A 16,691-nucleotide genomic window follows, 5' to 3' on the forward strand; every position below is an offset into this window, starting at 1 on the left:
CTGGATAAGTGATTGTTGTTGACTCTGCTGGTAACTCTTCTGTTGGTGAATAAGTGATAACAGTAGTATCTGGTGTAGCAGCAGATGGAGTAACAGTAATCACAGTTGTTTCTGGATTTTCATTCTCATTTGTAAAAGTCAAAGTTGTAACATCTGGAATCAATTGACCATTAGATGAAGATGCTGGTTCCAAAGTCAATACGGTGGTTTCAGGCTCCATTGGAGGCATTTCAATTTCAATAACCATACTATCAATATTACCAAGGGGATTTATATCAATTGTGGTGACAACTGGTGGTAAAGGATCTTCACCACTGGCACTATGAGTAATAGTGGTAACAATTGGAGTTTCACCAGTAAAAGAAACAGTTTGTGTCTCTGGAATTCCATCAGATTCAGTGATAACAATAGTAGTTAATTCAGGAACTTCAGGATCAGGATTTGTTGGCGTCAATGTAACAACAGTTGTGGCACTTTCATCTGGAATTGAAGCTGTTGGAGTGAATGTAATAACAGTCTCATCGTCACCTTTTGAGATTGTTAAAGTGGTCATTTCTGGCTCAACTGGTTTTTCATTAGTTTGAGAATAAGTTAAGGTGGTAACTTCTGGGGCAGTACCAGTTGGTGTATAAGTAACAACAGTTGATTCAGTATCATTTTCATCAGTAAAAGATAATGTGGTCACTTCAGGAGCGGAAGCATCACTATTTGAAGGAGTCAATGTCAAGACTGTTGTGACTGGTTCTTCTGGTTCTTCTTGAGTGAATGAGAAAGTGATGACTGTGGTTTCTGGAGTCTCGGTAGTGCCTTGTGTTGAAGTAGACACAACTGGAGTTTGAGGAGTTTGACCTGGTGTTGAAGTAGAGACAACTGGAGTTTGAGGAGTTTGACCTGGTGTTGAAGTAGACACAACTGGAGTTTGAGGAGTTTGACCTGGTGTTGAAGTAGACACAACTGGAGTCTGTGGAGTTTGACCTGGTGTTGAAGTAGACACAACTGGAGTCTGTGGAGTTTGACCTGGTGTTGAAGTAGAAACCACTGGGGTTTCAGGTGATTGACCAGAACTTGAAGGAGAAGTTGTGCTAGTTGTTTGTTGGATTCTTGAAGATGAAATTATTGGTCTCGCTGGAGTGTAAGTTGTTGTTGTTGGTGTATAAGACCATGATGGAGTAATGATGGTAAATGATGGGTTGACAACCTCAGGTGCTCTTGTTGGAGTAAAACCAATAGTTGGAATTTGAATGCCTTCATATGAAGTTACTTCTGAACTTGTTTGTGGAAGACATGAACCATCTAAATGATATGGGAAATATTGGAATGGATAATCACCTTGCATAGATTGATCAGAGGAAATATAATCAAAAGATTGTCCTCTCCAATCGTATTGGAATGAAATAACTGGAACCCAAACAATACAACCATCTCTCGTACCTTGAGCTCTGAAAACCAAAGTGAAATCATTTGGATCGTCAATTAAACGAACACCATTGTTATGATCAATTAAGAAGTAGTTGACTGGTCTAATGATCTTCAAACCTGGTGTATTTTCATAGTCATACCAAGGCTCAATCTTAAAGTGTAATGTAAAATCATAAGTTAAATCTTCAACCCATTCAACATGAGTGATCTTAGCTTCAATAATACCAGGATAACCTTTATTATGGGTTGTGTAATCAATATCTGGTTTATAGTCTGAGATGTCATCAGTGGACCAAGCACCAAGGGCTAAGTTGACTATAACTGACAAGCAGAATAAAGTTGATGTAAGGAACCTCATCCTTTATTGTACTGGGTATCAAATGAAAGTAGAATGGTATTGTTGATGAATTGATCAATGCACCAAGGAAAGGGATATGTGAAAGTATTTATATCTCATGTCTTCGAAATCACACGGGTATTAAAAATAGGAAACACTTCTCCAATTACAGCAAGATTGTTCAGCGTTCAGCATCATGTTGAAATTCAGTTCAAAATGTGTGTTCTCGAGGATCTCTGTATGTGAAAATGGTTTGTGTAAGCCCAGGAAACCCAACTATCTAAAGTTCTTCCGTATGCATCGAGATGTGCAATTCAACTGCACTTCATAAAATCACCAGAAAGGGACATTTGCTTTGTCTCTTTTCAGAAGAATTGCAACTTGTGGTGAGAATTCAGCATCAAGGCCATCTGAGTAATCTATAGGCAATGATCATTCCTGTGGTTCATTGTACGAGAAGACAGGGCCGCATCGATGCGTTACTTCATATGAACCACAATAGTGGAGCTCTTCATCAATATGAAAAACCATACTTTGTCATGAAATCTTACACTCATCAAAAAGTAGCCATACAGAGATAAAACCAACCAAAAAAAATGTCGTCAAAAAGTTTGGGTACTGGTAGAGCCCGCATAATTAAATAATAAAATCGAACTTTTGGTCCATAGAGAACGTCAACAAGCTGTTCAAAATTCAGGTAATTAAAACGGAAGTGTTCTCGAATCTCTAGAATGTTGGCAATTGTATAAAAAGATGAATTGGCTTGAAAGGAATACCTCAATTGAGAGATTGTGAGTTTTGGCGTCTTTGAACAAGCGAACGTCAAATCTATTGATTAGCTTTAGAGTTCCAGCTGCCAAAAGACTAACCTCTGCCCGGATGTAAGTGCAGTACCGAGCCTCCTGCCTGGGGAAAAGTAAACCTTCCGTCTAAACCCTTGGAGCACTGATAGCGAGAATTGAGTTCCAAGGAACCAATTTTTTTTAGGCTGAGAGCTCCTCGTCGTTGGATTTGAGCAGAAGGAATTCAGGAACCATAAACTGGTTGAATGTCAATAACCTGACTCTAGTGCTTTCATAAACTGATTGTATCTAGATCAAAAAGTATACTGGAAATCGCTGCCCTCGGGCCTCTACTGTGAAATTTGAACTTTTCTTTGGATAAATCTGAGACACCAGAGAAACTCGTTTGTAAAGGAGCTGCTACGCTGGTGTAGATTTGGAACGGAGTTGGCCTTTGCCTAGGGAAGGAATCTTCACTTGAGCTCTCTAGATTTTAGGCTGAGGAAATTCCTCCTCCAGCCTAGGAATTTTCATCTTTTCCTTTCAACTTTTGGAAACTCGAAAAGCTCTTGTGCATCTGAAAGGTTTCTTTTTCAATCTTTCACCACGGCAATCTGAAGATCTTCTGCAAGTAATTACATATTTATGCATAAAATAGAAGACACCAAACAAACCCTATTTTGAGATGGAGGCTCGGTTATATGAAAAGTGCACAATTTCAACAGTTTTGGATGATAGAAACAATTGAGACCTTATTACTCTATGTACTTTAATTAATGATTTTCGTTTAGATTAGCTTATAAGGTTCAATTATCGAAATGACTAGCAGCTTGTTGTGTTCTAGTCTCAAGAAGCTACAATATCATCGCTCATGTCGAACTGGGTATATAATATATAAAGCTGTTTCATGAGATTGATGTGTTTTTTCAATACACTAGCTATGGGTATATATATAACCAAGCTTTGATCGAATTTCATAATAATTTGGATAGTAGCGGTGAAGTATAATATAATGATTTTCAAGCTGCTGAAGAGCTATTGATATAACAATATTACTAGAACTAAATATGAAGCAATTAATCGCATGGATAAAGCAGCTCGGTCTATTCCATCAGGGACGTCAATAAGAATTGAAATTGTTCTACGCTGATGTTTTCCTGGCATTGTTCCAAAGAGAAGGACCCCGTCATTTTACTGGGTTCATGGGTCCAGGTCATGCCCATATTGGAAAATTTGACAACGGACTTGTACAGATTTGGGAATAATTAACATGATTTTTAAAGAGAAGAATCAGTTCCTCACTGATATTTATCAAAAAGTTAGATCTAGTGGATATCTAGTTCGATCCTTTAACTTCTGAAAAGTAAACTCGTTGTGCTCTCTTTGAGCTCATGTCTATTATTGATGTAACCTAGTACAATAGTCTTAAGATTTGATCTACATCTACTAAAGTTGGCCGATACTGTAACTTCTGTTACCGAATAATAAGCAACAATGATTTCTGTCAGAGCATGAGCTGTGGATGTACACGATATTGATTGACTAAATTCATAACATACTAAAGGGGAGCTCATGATATACTAGTAATATTCTGACTCTTGAGCTATAAGTTTAAGCTTGAAAGCATTGTAAACTACAACTCCCGTTGAGAAAAGACTGATACTGAGCTTAAACGTTAACTGTACTGTACACAGATCCAGCTCCCACAAAAATACGACGGGTAGGGGTGCTGTGCTTTGACAGTTCAAATACTGATCTTCATCTTGATGGTGTACTCTAAAAGATCTTTTTATATCTAGTCTTTTACAAGAACAAGATTTTACCACTCAGTTGTAAACAAATGCAGGGTCCAGTCACAAAGTGACATGATCAGTTCACTTTCCTAAAGCTAGACTTGAAAAATAGAACTGCAATTAGCTCGTTCCTATACAAGGGATGTTAATTAGAGTTTTGCTTTGACACTAGACACTAGTGCACATCGTGATGAGCCTGGATGTTTCTGATTAACAAGCGAATTATAACGCTTTGTTAATCGTTGTTTAATTATTGAAAGCTTAATGAGATTCTCTAGTTGCAAATGTTTCAAATGTCAAACAGCTGTAAGTGATATCTGAGAAGCTGGATACACGATGTTATTCACAGACCAATAATGAAAACAAAAGAGACATAAAAACTTTAACAAGCCTGTTTTGCTTTGCTCTATTGAATTGATAACACTTCCTCAGTCCGCTATTATATTTTCACAGAGCCTGCTTGAGACTGATCGATAACAGCTATCACAATATAAACTAAGCTGAGTGATTGAGCATTAGCAGCACTGTCCTTCTTGAAGTGTAAATAGTTATAGTAGTTTCAATTTTCAAATAAATATCAATTTATTCACCATCAGGAAGTTGTCAAATCATCTGGTGGAATCATCTGGTCTTAGTAGTATACCGTCAAACAACAATCCAAACATTAAGTTATAGTTCCTGCTATAATTCAAGTTTGAAACCAAAATAATGAGAGCACAACAAGAAACAAAGTTTCAGCTTTTTGGCCGTCCCCATATTATCCAATTGACACTTTAATATCAACGTATCTATCTTGTTTTCCTCTGTACTGATTGTGTACATACCTCCGTGGGTTGGTAGTGTCGAGTATTCATAAAGAATTCATCTTTTGAAAGTATTAAGTTTGATTTTGGGCTGTAATACTCATCAGTATCTACTATCCATTACCAAACAGCATCAAAAGCGCGATTAACCGATAACACAAACCCTCAATTGATGAGGTTTATCAACATCAATACATCAAAACAATCCAATAAACATCATTAGTTCAGCAAAAAGTTACTATAACAAAGCTAACAGTCACCCATCATAGCCTTAAATAGCAGCCCAATAGCTTGATTCCAAAGGTTAACCACTTTCCAAGGTCGATAGTGAATCGATAAGTGCTTGATCTATTTTCGGCATCAATGACTGATGATCGATCAAGATCAAGATCACAATGATTCATCACTATCATCTATCATCCTCGAAGCAGGCCCTGTAATGACTGTATGATATGATAAACTTGATATCATCTTCACCGGTGACGCTTACAATATGAAATCCAAGGCAAACTCAATCAAATCATCATCAAAATATCGTCGAAGCATCACCGAAACTTTTTGACAGCAGCTTCGCTAGTGTGTCCCTTACCAAACTTTCCAGAATTATCCACCAGATGAAAAATTTTTGGGAGGATGAATACTTCAATTTAGGGCATTGATTTAAAGAACAAATGCAATTGATCTCTCAAACTTACCAATGACTCTACTACCATTGGCTATACCCATTGCTATGTAGCCTACCCCATGAAATATGACTCTTCTCGTAGCCTAATCTTCACAGTGCACGGCCCTGATCTGTTTGGCCTGTGTTCGCTCCGTTGACCGGGCCTATATTGTGGTGTGTACCGGCCACAGGGTAGCTGAAATAAATTTTTCAGTTCAACGTTGACTCAGAATTAACTAGTGGATCCACAAGGTATAAAAATTGATTGATTTCTCCCCTTTTCAATTCTTTCTTCTTTTATACTCAACAAGAAAACAATTTTTCATATAAAAATGTCATTCAGATCAAACTCAATCCGTCTTGCTCGTATTGCTGGTTCAAAAGCCATTGCTTCCCAAACTCAAAAAAGAGCTTTATCAGCTTTAGTTAACGCTGCTGCTCGTCCAACTGTTGCTAGAACTTCAGGTGCTTCAATTGTTCAACAAAGAGGTTTAAAACAAATCAACTTTGGCGGTGTTGAAGAAACCGTTTACGAACGTGCTGACTGGCCAAGAGAAAAATTATTAGAATACTTCAAAGATGATACTTTAGCTTTAATCGGTTACGGTTCTCAAGGTTATGGTCAAGGTTTAAACTTGAGAGATAACGGTTTAAACGTTATCATCGGTGTTAGAAAAAACGGTGCTTCATGGAAAGCTGCCATTGAAGATGGATGGCAACCAGGTGTCAACTTATTCGCTGTCGAAGAAGCCATCGAAAAAGGTACTTACATCATGAACTTGTTATCAGATGCTGCTCAATCTGAAACTTGGTCAACAATCAAACCATTGATCACTGAAGGTAAAACTTTATACTTCTCCCATGGTTTCTCCCCAGTTTTCAAAGATCTAACTCACGTTGAAACCCCAAAAAACGTTGATGTTATCTTAGTTGCTCCAAAAGGTTCAGGTAGAACTGTTAGAACTTTATTCAAAGAAGGTCGTGGTATCAACTCATCATACGCTGTCTGGAATGATGTTACCGGTAATGCTCATGAAAAAGCTCAAGCTTTAGCTGTTGCCGTTGGTTCTGGTTACGTTTACCAAACCACTTTTGAAAAAGAAGTTAACTCAGATTTATATGGTGAACGTGGTTGTTTAATGGGTGGTATCCATGGTATGTTCTTAGCTCAATATGAAGTTTTAAGAGAAAATGGTCACTCTCCATCAGAAGCTTTCAATGAAACCGTTGAAGAAGCTACTCAATCATTATACCCATTGATTGGTAAATACGGTATGGATTACATGTATGATGCTTGTTCCACTACTGCTAGACGTGGTGCTTTAGATTGGTACCCAGTTTTCAAAGATGCTTTGAAACCAGTCTTCAATGATTTATACGAATCTGTTAGAAATGGTTCTGAAACTAAACGTTCTTTAGAATTCAACTCTCAAGTTGATTACAGAGAGAAATTAGAAGAAGAATTAAAAGTTATCAGAGGTATGGAAATCTGGAAAGTTGGTAAAGAAGTTAGAAAATTACGTCCAGAAAACAACTAAGTTGTTGTCTTGTGAGCAATTTCATTACTTCACTTCGTTTTCACTTTGTTAATATTACACAAAAATTGTTAATTGTTTATATCATAATGGTCATTGAATGACTTGATGTCGTTTTAACGTTTGTTTTTTACTTTTTTTTATATATATTTATTGTTTTTTGGGAATTAGGTTAATTGCATGAACATTGTTTAATGAAAAGACAAGTTCAGATAAAAATATACAAGTTTAGTTTGTATTAATAAAAGCTGTAGCTTGAATTCAATCACCATCAACACCATCCATTCTTTGGATCTCATCTGATCTCATCTGATCAAGGTGATAAAAGTAGTGTCCCTTCCGTTTTCTTGTGACTGTGACCGGTTCGCGAAAACCAAAGAAGCCCTAATCAAATTGGTGTCCGGCTGTACTCTCGGTTGGCGCCACACGACCTGAAAAACTATGTGAAAAAAAATATTGAAAAGGCTTTTTGCTATGGAAAAGACAATTTTGTTAGAGAAGAGAAGAAAAATCAATACAATATGGCTGTTGGTAAAAACAAAAGATTGAGTAAAGGTAAAAAAGGTCTTAAGAAGAGAGTTGTTGATCCATTCACCAGAAAAGAATGGTTTGATATCAAAGCTCCATCAACTTTCGAAAACAGAAACGTTGGTAAAACTTTAGTCAACAAATCAACTGGTTTGAAAAACGCTGCTGACGCTTTAAAAGGTCGTGTTGTTGAAGTTTCATTAGCTGATTTACAAGGTTCAGAAGATTACTCTTTCAGAAATGTTAAATTAAGAGTTGATGAAGTTCAAGGTAAAAACTTGTTGACCAACTTCCACGGTATGGACTTCACTTCAGATAAATTAAGATCATTAGTTAGAAAATGGCAAACTTTGATTGAAGCCAATGTTACTGTTAAAACTTCAGATGACTACGTTATCAGAGTTTTCGGTATTGCCTTCACCAAACGTCAAGCTAACCAAATCAAAAAAACTACTTATGCTCAATCATCTCACATCAGAGCTATCAGAAAAGAAATGGTTAACATCATCACCAAAGAAGTTCAAAACTCCACTTTAGCTCAATTAACTTCAAAATTGATTCCAGAAGTTATTGGTCGTGAAATGGAAAAAGCTACCAAAGGTATTTTCCCACTACAAAACGTTCACATCAGAAAAGTTAAATTATTAAAACAACCAAAATTTGATTTAGGTTCATTATTAGCTTTACACGGTGAAGCTTCATCTGAAGAAAAAGGTAAAAAAGTTGCTGGTGGTTTCAAAGATGAAATTTTAGAAACTGTCTAAGTTGATTTTTTTAATTGTTTAATTTGGTTGGTTAATAGTTTTGTGTTTTGTAAGATAAGATTGCATATATATATGGAAAGAGGGAATTAAAATGGTTTAAGTTTAATTTTTTTTTTGAATGATTTGTATTTATTAGTTAATGTGATGATATATTACTCATAAGAGAAAAGATTTTGATCCTGAACCGAGTGATACAATTATTTTGTATAACAAAGAATGAAATGTCATGAAGGTATAATAAGTGCTGATGTAGTTTTTGTGTTTGAAAAGAAGCTAATTGTTCTAATGGTTATCAGCTATATCATCTATGAGCTTCTGCTTTAAAAGTCGAAACACATGGCTTACCTAAAGTTTCATGAGCTTCAACTAATTAAACATTCTTCAAACTTAGCTTTCCTAATATAATAGACCTACAAAATTGCACAATAATGAATAGATCTCGGCCTTTGCTTAGGGCTTCAGTCATTTAGCTGTTGAAAATTGAGAGAACTAGTGTATTAGTTCTGTTCCTATTGATACTTCGCGACCAAGAATATATGAACGAGCCATCACCAATATCGCAAGCATCAACCAAAACCCTTATAACTTGGTCCTTTAACCACAATTCTCTTGTACTCTCATACAATTCCCAAAGTGTTGATGTTGCACTAGCCCACCCAGATGTCAACCTGTGGCTGTTGTCGAGGTCCGTTGTGGGTACAACCACTTTCACCAGCCTCAATTTCACGTGATATGACTTCAATTTTGGTGGAAATAATGCAAACGAAACTAAAACATGAGATGTTGATTCTTTGAACTCGATTGGCATTTATAAAGAACCCTTTTCCACTTCTTACATTAATTCTTGAATAAATCTTTTTGAAGTTCGATACATCTCAATTGAGTCAAATATTACTTACTTCATATTCCAAAAATGTCTATTCCAAAACCAGATGGTAACACCTTAAGATTAGGTTCAACAGCACCAAACTTCCAAGCTGACACTTCAAATGGTCCAATTGACTTTTATGACTTTGCTGGTGATAACTGGGTTGTCTTATTCTCACATCCAGATGATTTCACTCCAGTCTGTACCACTGAATTAGGTGCTTTTGCTAAATTACAACCAGAATTTGAAAAGAGAGGTGTCAAATTAATTGGTTTATCAGCTAACGGTACTGAATCTCATAAATCATGGATCAAAGATATTGATGAAATCACCGGTTCAAACTTGAAATTCCCAATCATTGCTGATCCAAAAAGAGAAATTGCTTATAAATATGATATGATTGATTATCAAGATGCCACCAATGTTGATAACAAAGGTGTTCAATTCACTATCAGATCAGTTTTCATCATTGATCCAAAAAAATCTATCCGTTTAATTCTTTCATACCCAGCTTCAACTGGTAGAAACACTGCTGAAGTTTTAAGAGTTGTTGACTCTTTACAATTAGGTGACAAAAACAGAATTACTACTCCAATCAACTGGGTTCCAGGTGATGATGTTATTGTTCATCCATCAGTTTCAAATGATGAAGCTAAGACTTTGTTCCCTAAATTCAGAATTGTCAAACCATACTTACGTTTGACCCCATTAGCTGTTGATCAAAAATAACTAGCCGGCTTTAAATTATAGTCAAAATATACACTGGTTGTATTGACGTCGGCTTTTTATAGGTCCAAAATTCAAAAGTTTAATGACATTGATGTTGTTCAGGTACATAGAGTTAATAATGATGTGGTGGTTTCCCAATACGAATTTGAAAGGTATTAGAGTTGTAGAAATTAACGTAGCTGAAAAGAAGTTAACCTTTGGCTTTAACAGTGCATCATGTCAAAGTGATTACTGCAAAGTACATTAGTGTAATCAGCTGGTGTAGTAACATATTTGAGCTGACGCCCAACTTATAAAAGACAGTACATTGATCTCATGGGATGATACTACTATAGTAGTAGATGGAGGGAATTATATCTATAGACTATAGAGTGTCGAATTGTGTTTCAATAGGAAAGCCGCAGTTTTTTGTTAGTCGAAACTTTTTGAAAGCAGCACAGAACCATGTTACAAGTTACAAACTGCTGCGCTTAGTCACTTGATATACTTGGCTCTGCTTCTATATTATTTGAGTGCCGGCTAACTCCCAGCTAGCTATTGTTTTCTTGCAACTTGGTCCATAGTCATAGTCCATTAAGATTAGTTGAGCTCTCGAATCCATTGGAATAGCTAAGACCTTGAGAGCAAGGCTTTTCAACGTGGAGTTGGAGCTTCTAGTCATTATGAGCCTCGCTAATCATTCTTCTAGAATATTGAGCTTTTTCAACCGACACTTCTATCAAATCAGTACTTCGTGTTTCTCACACTGACTTTGGCCGCTTTTATCCTTCAAGTCATTTAAACATGTATATATCATTAGGGCATATGGACTCCAGTTTTGGATTGGTTCATGAACGCTTATCTATGATCTGTCAGTTCTTGCTTAAGAATCAGCTTGATGATAGAAAGCAACCACGTCGTGAGCTTAAGCCACAGATGTCCTGACAGATTAAGATAAAGAACGATTGGCTGAGTAATCTTTCCTTGCTTTAGTTGATCTTTCAACTAGGCAACATACAAGACTCCAGCCAGTGTACATCTGTATGGTCCACAGTTTACAACACACCGGATATTGAAGGATATATTCAGTTGTGGGAATAATATTTTTGTACACGGCGACCCCCTTGAATTAATTATTTTGTGATGGAAGTTGAAGAGCTGGTTGGGTGAACCAGCTACAGCAGATAATTAGGCTCTGAACCGACTCAGATCTAACAGTCATTTGATTCACAAAAGCAATTAAAGTAATTCGATCTCCAACCATCTTCACTTTATCTTGTTCTCAACCAAAAACAGGTTTCGAGATTGAAAGTCGTTTTGTACTAGGCAACTTGCGACCAAAGGATCAATTGTATCACGTATACATCCGCATCATACAGATGAGATTCAAGGGGGAGCTCGGTGTATTCACTTCACTTTAAGCACTGAGTGTAATTTTAAGACCCATATGGGAACGGTTAGCTGCTTGTTGTATACAGGTGAAAACCTTTCCAACCTGTGAAAGTTGGACTTGTACGTTTTAATTTGTAAGTTGTCACATCATGAAACAATAGATGTGAAAATGTACAGGACCAAAGTGGAAGCTACATATTTGCATCTCAGAAAAGAAACTGTAGTGCATCTTATATGCACGTCAGATGTGACTAAACGCAATTTGGAAACCAGAAAAGAAGCCAGTTGTTTGCAAAAGTGATGTGATTTTGTCAAACTTGAAACAGATCCTGCAGAAACGACGAGCTTTAAAAGCTGAAAGGCTTTCGATTTACGACCAATTTGTATAGGGAGCCAGTTCTGTAGGTATAATCGTGTTATCCCTCTTGCAGTGGCCTGCTGCCGAGGAGTTAGACATCAGGCAGGAGCTGGAGTGAAAAGAAAATTGAGATAAATTTGTTAAAACCCGTTTGGGCTTGTATAAAAGTGAATCAACTACCACCTTTTTCCCTAAACCACCAAACAAACAACTAGTCACCTAAACTTATTGTTAATGATATAGCACAAGATGAACAGTGTCCATTCCTTCGTTTCACCAAACGTTTCACATTTTGAATCACAAGCCACTGAGCAATGGGGAGACAACTTTGATGTTAAACTTCAGTATCTAGTTGATAGTGCAAGAGAAAACTTCCAATACAAAGATTTTGACCCAATAACCAAACAAGAATATGATACCTCCTCTCCAAGCAGCCTTCACTCTTTCAACTCATTTGGTGAAGATGATTTAGATTCAACTACACCAAGTTTTACGAAACAAAATGGGTTACCTTCACCAGATATCTTGGGTGAGAAAGAACTGAAAACATCCAGTCTAGTACAACAACGTAAATCAAAACCAAACAATGCTGAATATTTTTTCAACCCAGTGCTGACACCAATTGAACCATTATCATATGATTGGAAAAACATCAACTATGAAGGTGATGATTTATCAACTTTTTCAAGAGTTATGAAAAGAACTGAAGATTTCCAATTAACACCTGCAACTGATGACCATTCCAATGCATCCTTCCAAGGTTTATTTGCCTCTCAAGAAATATATCCACAAGTTATTACATCAGAGATACCGTCAACCCCTCTATCTAACCCAGCAACATCAACATTATCTTCAGTGACAGCATCACCAATGACTCCAGGTTCTGCAATAATTAAAAAGAGGAAAGCTGAAAGAAAGAAAAGAGTGCGTACTCCTAAATATAAATATGATGAAAGTGCAAAGCCAATCGCTGAACAATTAATGGCAAATAAAGGAATTTGGAACAAAATTTCACAAAAGAAGAAGAAAGGTATTTATAAATGTACACATTGTTCAGAAATGTTTAAAGAATTGATTGATCTAGCCAAACATATTGATGAAAACAAGATTGCACGTCAGCATAAATGTCCATTTGAAGATTGTCCATGGTCTATTATTGGTTTACCAAGAAGAGCTGAAGTTAGAAGACATTGTGCAGCTCAACATGCTTATGTTATAACGTATCCTGATGATAAAACAGAATGTCATGAAGGTTATATCTCATCAGAAAAATTCAAATGTCAGTATGATTTCTGTGATAGATTGTTTAAAAGAAAAGATTCTCAACAAAGACATGAAAAATTGGTTCATTTGAATCCTACAAGTCGTTTCAATACAAGAATTGATAAATTGAAAACTCATTATAAAACTGATGATGTTGCATTTTTAACTGATATACTGGGGAAGAAAAAGAAAACAAAGAAATCTGATGAGGATGCTGAAGATGATGACTGATTGTTTGGTTTCTCTAGTCTTAATGTGTTTGATGATTGGTGTTTTATATTTCGTTTGGTTTGACTGTCTTTGGTGTTCGTTTCATGGCCTTTGTTTTAACTTCAATTTGCATCTTTTCAAAATCTTTCATAAGTAATAATTAATAATAACATGCCATTATCATTTCAACTTTACAGTAGTAGTAGCAGTATTTAGGGCTTTTGCGAGGGTTTGTATCTCTGGAATCTGTGGAGCCCATTCAAAGTCCGGAAATTTTCGAATCCAAGTTTGATGTAATTTTTAACAAGGGATATCTCGACTAAAACAGAAGATACAAAGTTAACTCAATTGTACAGATCCTAAAAAAGTTGAAACTCAACCTAATTTTAAAACAGTTATATTGTGTTCTCTATTCTCCAAGGCTTTATGAGTTTGAGACAAGGAGGCAAGAAAATTAAAGCACATCATTTGATATAGCTGTTTGTTCTATATTATAAACTCAGAAGTAGCTTAATTTCCAAGGAAAGTTATCGACCACATTATTGTTCAAAGTTATATTTTGTCGAAACATTAATCTTATTCAAACAACAGGCGCTTATAAGACAATTAAGCATTTATTGAAAGGTGGGAACGTTGATTTTTGAAAACTTTCAACTTAAAATCATGACGGCCAGCTAATTTAGTGTACCGGCCTGCTGACTACCTTTGAGAAGCTACAAGGCAATAAGAATCATCGACAACGCTCACTAGTGCTCCATACCCTTTGACCTTTGACCTTCCCTTTCATTTTGTACTGATCGTGTGTAAACGGTTTCAAGATAAAACAAAATTGTGCAGATTGTGTTTTTTACAAGCCATGCGTTTTCCATGTACATAAGCTGGATGCATAGATGTGCTTTAAAACCTTCGTTAATTTTTTAGACGTGCGCACTTCTTTCATAGATCAATCATCAGAACTTCGATACGAACCTATCAGTCCTTGGATAAGTTATCTTTATGATATCTATTCTAATCGTTAATCGTTTGGGAAGATCAGTGTTACATGGTGTGGAAAACCCTTGTGTATAGCGGCCTGTACGTGAATGAAAAGCGTTATTTGTCGACCTTGAGAACTTAGAAGCCATAACCGTTCCAATAGACAAGCGATTGGAGTACAAGGCCCTAAAGCTGCTGCTATTCACTTTTGACTCCTTATAAGTTTCAACTCTGAACCTGATCTGTAAATCAAATAACACCGAAACAAAACAATATCAGGCTGATTTAATTAAGACTGTAATCAGCATCATGAGTATTAGCTATTCACAAATGTAATAAAACATCATTTTGGCCTTCGAGTAACACGTATTTGAAGCACATTCATAGGTAACATTAAACCATTAGCTAGACAATATTGCAACTTCCAAAGCTTACATCAAAGAAATAGGAGCCATTTTGACCCCAGCAGATAGTACTTGAGTCCTCGTGTATCCAATTTACAGCTTGCGGCCCTCACATACCCAATCTATGGTACCAAATTCTCAGCTACAGAGTACAGACCTAAAGCTAACAAGTTCTTTCAATAATGCAACTCCAGCTTAACCTCCGCAAATATAGAAATACTTCAAAGGAATTGTACGTCAATAATTCTTCTTCCAACTTCTGCTAGGGCTTCCATATCCGCTTCTCCCACTTCCCACTAAAATCTGCTTCCAGAGTTGAGTGTGCTTGAACTTCTGCCAGATGCGTGAGCTAGTTTGCAAAGTTGGCACTTGCACGCTTCACACTGCATAAGAGTCTTTTTCGCGAACGATAGTTGTATGCACATTTGTATCAAGATGATACAAAGTTCGAAACGTACAACTGTTTTGAAGTAAAACAATTGAAGAAACGCATAAGTCATTGGTTACAGAAAGCCTTTGGAAGCTATAGAAATAGGGCATACAGCAGCTAGTCGCATGAGAATCAATGATCATAGACCTGTTTCTGGTCAACAAATTTTCCTGATTTGAAGCTCAATTAGGCATATTCTAGACTTCATTCAGTCTAAAATAGCCTTGATGGTTATGTGTACTGATTCAGGTTGCTGTTTCTAGTGTACCTATAGTCACGCTGAATTGTTGCAGGAGGACAAACTTACGATTATTTTTCAGTTCAAATGTAGACCATGTCTATTTGTATACCAACGCGAATACTAGTAAGCCTGAGGCGTTCAACACCTTATTCAACCGTGTCTTTTTCCTCCTTTGTGACATTCTCTGACTCCTCCCGTTCCTCATCTGTTCCCACATCTACCAATTCAAAATTAATAATCAAGATTGGTTCACCAAATTCAACACCCAATTCAGCACTTGTTCCTTTCTTCAAAACATATCTCACACTATTAAACTTTTCATTCAAGTAATTAGACAAATTCACTTCAAATCCACCTGGTAACTTGATATTAAAGTTTGAATTTTTCAAACTAACCAACCCAGAGGAAAAATCAAAAGTATATGTATGACCTTTTTTAAATTCAAATCCTTCAAGGTTTTTAATATCTTGGAAAAACTTTTGACGATCTGTTGATTCAACAGGGATCAACAATTTATCTGAAGTTGGTTCATCATTTACCAAATCTTCTTTTATGAAATGATTCTCACCTTCGTTAGAATTTGGCTTCAATTTATCATTTATGACATTAAAACTTGAAAGGGCTTTACCATAAAGATATGGTTTCTCAGCAAACAAATCACCATCAACACTTGGATCAACATAGTTTTTAAACAGTTTCAATCCGGTAGAAGTTCCATAAGGTAAATAATCTTTAATTGGATATTCAAAATCATTACCAAATAATAATTTATCACCAGTTATACCATCTTGGTTTGGAGTGAAACTTATTTGAATAGAAATATTGGAATTTGGATTTGATTTGAAATATTCAGAATCTTTACTTGATGATTTATCATGATCTTTGGAACCATAAAAATCTTTAACCCTTAATAATAATTGAATATCACCAATTTCTGAATGAAATGATAATGGTTTCTCAGAATTGACAGGAACTAGTTTGAATTCTCCATCATATGCAGTTGAAGCTGATATTTTAAGAGCGTGTTTTGGCATTGAATCATTTGAACCACTCCACCACGACATTGTTTTATTGTTTTAAATCTATTGTTTTGGACTATAGGGATCTTGAATCTAAAGGAAAGTACGGTTTAAGCAATCCTTAATTAAAACTATTGCTCCAGGTTTTTTCAGATGGTTAATGTCCCTGGCCCTGATGAGATGTGGCCCTATACAAAA

The 16,691-nt window shown here is 36.1% G+C and overlaps 6 protein-coding genes across 6 annotated transcripts; 4 read left to right on the top strand and 2 right to left on the bottom strand.

The window, feature by feature from the left end:
• Window positions 1-6,130: 6,130 nt before the first annotated feature.
• ILV5 (ketol-acid reductoisomerase) lies at window positions 6,131-7,336 on the top strand (the record flags this gene model as incomplete). The annotated part of the gene is made up of 1 exon (XM_019185314.1): window positions 6,131-7,336. One exon carries the CDS (start codon window positions 6,131-6,133, stop codon window positions 7,334-7,336), a length of 1,206 nt encoding a protein of 401 aa, XP_019040943.1.
• Window positions 7,337-7,854: 518 nt separating this feature from the next.
• Window positions 7,855-8,625, top strand: WICANDRAFT_25693 (40S ribosomal protein eS1; the record flags this gene model as incomplete). Its single annotated transcript, XM_019181175.1, has 1 exon — window positions 7,855-8,625. One exon carries the CDS (start codon window positions 7,855-7,857, stop codon window positions 8,623-8,625), a length of 771 nt encoding a protein of 256 aa, XP_019040944.1.
• A 253-nt stretch (window positions 8,626-8,878) lies between these two features.
• Window positions 8,879-9,527, bottom strand: WICANDRAFT_86659 (uncharacterized protein). Its single transcript, XM_019186064.1, has one exon. It carries the CDS (start codon window positions 9,431-9,433, stop codon window positions 9,092-9,094), a length of 342 nt encoding a protein of 113 aa, XP_019040945.1. The 5' UTR covers window positions 9,434-9,527; the 3' UTR covers window positions 8,879-9,091.
• Window positions 9,528-10,500, top strand: WICANDRAFT_48744 (peroxiredoxin). Its single transcript, XM_019182614.1, has one exon. The coding sequence runs from the start codon at window positions 9,539-9,541 to the stop codon at window positions 10,220-10,222; it is 684 nt and encodes a 227-aa protein (XP_019040946.1). The 5' UTR covers window positions 9,528-9,538; the 3' UTR covers window positions 10,223-10,500.
• A 1,700-nt stretch (window positions 10,501-12,200) lies between these two features.
• Window positions 12,201-13,445, top strand: RME1 (Rme1p; the record flags this gene model as incomplete). Its single annotated transcript, XM_019182877.1, has 1 exon — window positions 12,201-13,445. The coding sequence occupies one exon, from the start codon at window positions 12,201-12,203 to the stop codon at window positions 13,443-13,445; it is 1,245 nt and encodes a 414-aa protein (XP_019040947.1).
• Window positions 13,446-15,689: 2,244 nt separating this feature from the next.
• Window positions 15,690-16,493, bottom strand: WICANDRAFT_13266 (DUF1769 domain-containing protein; the record flags this gene model as incomplete). Its single annotated transcript, XM_019180565.1, has 1 exon — window positions 15,690-16,493. A coding segment is annotated over one exon (804 nt), but the record flags the coding sequence as incomplete, so codon positions are not given.
• Between the last annotated feature and the right edge of the window lie 198 nt (window positions 16,494-16,691).

Source organism: Wickerhamomyces anomalus (assembly GCF_001661255.1).
Source record: "Wickerhamomyces anomalus NRRL Y-366-8 unplaced genomic scaffold WICANscaffold_1, whole genome shotgun sequence".
NCBI lineage: Eukaryota > Fungi > Ascomycota > Saccharomycetes > Phaffomycetales > Wickerhamomycetaceae > Hansenula > Hansenula anomala.

What these genes read in the sequence shown, in the direction of transcription:
- WICANDRAFT_86659 (XM_019186064.1), bottom strand. Translation starts at nt 9,433, where the DNA reads ATGCCAATCGAGTTCAAAGAATCAACATCTCATGTTTTAGTTTCGTTT.
- WICANDRAFT_48744 (XM_019182614.1), top strand. Translation starts at nt 9,539, where the DNA reads ATGTCTATTCCAAAACCAGATGGTAACACCTTAAGATTAGGTTCAACA.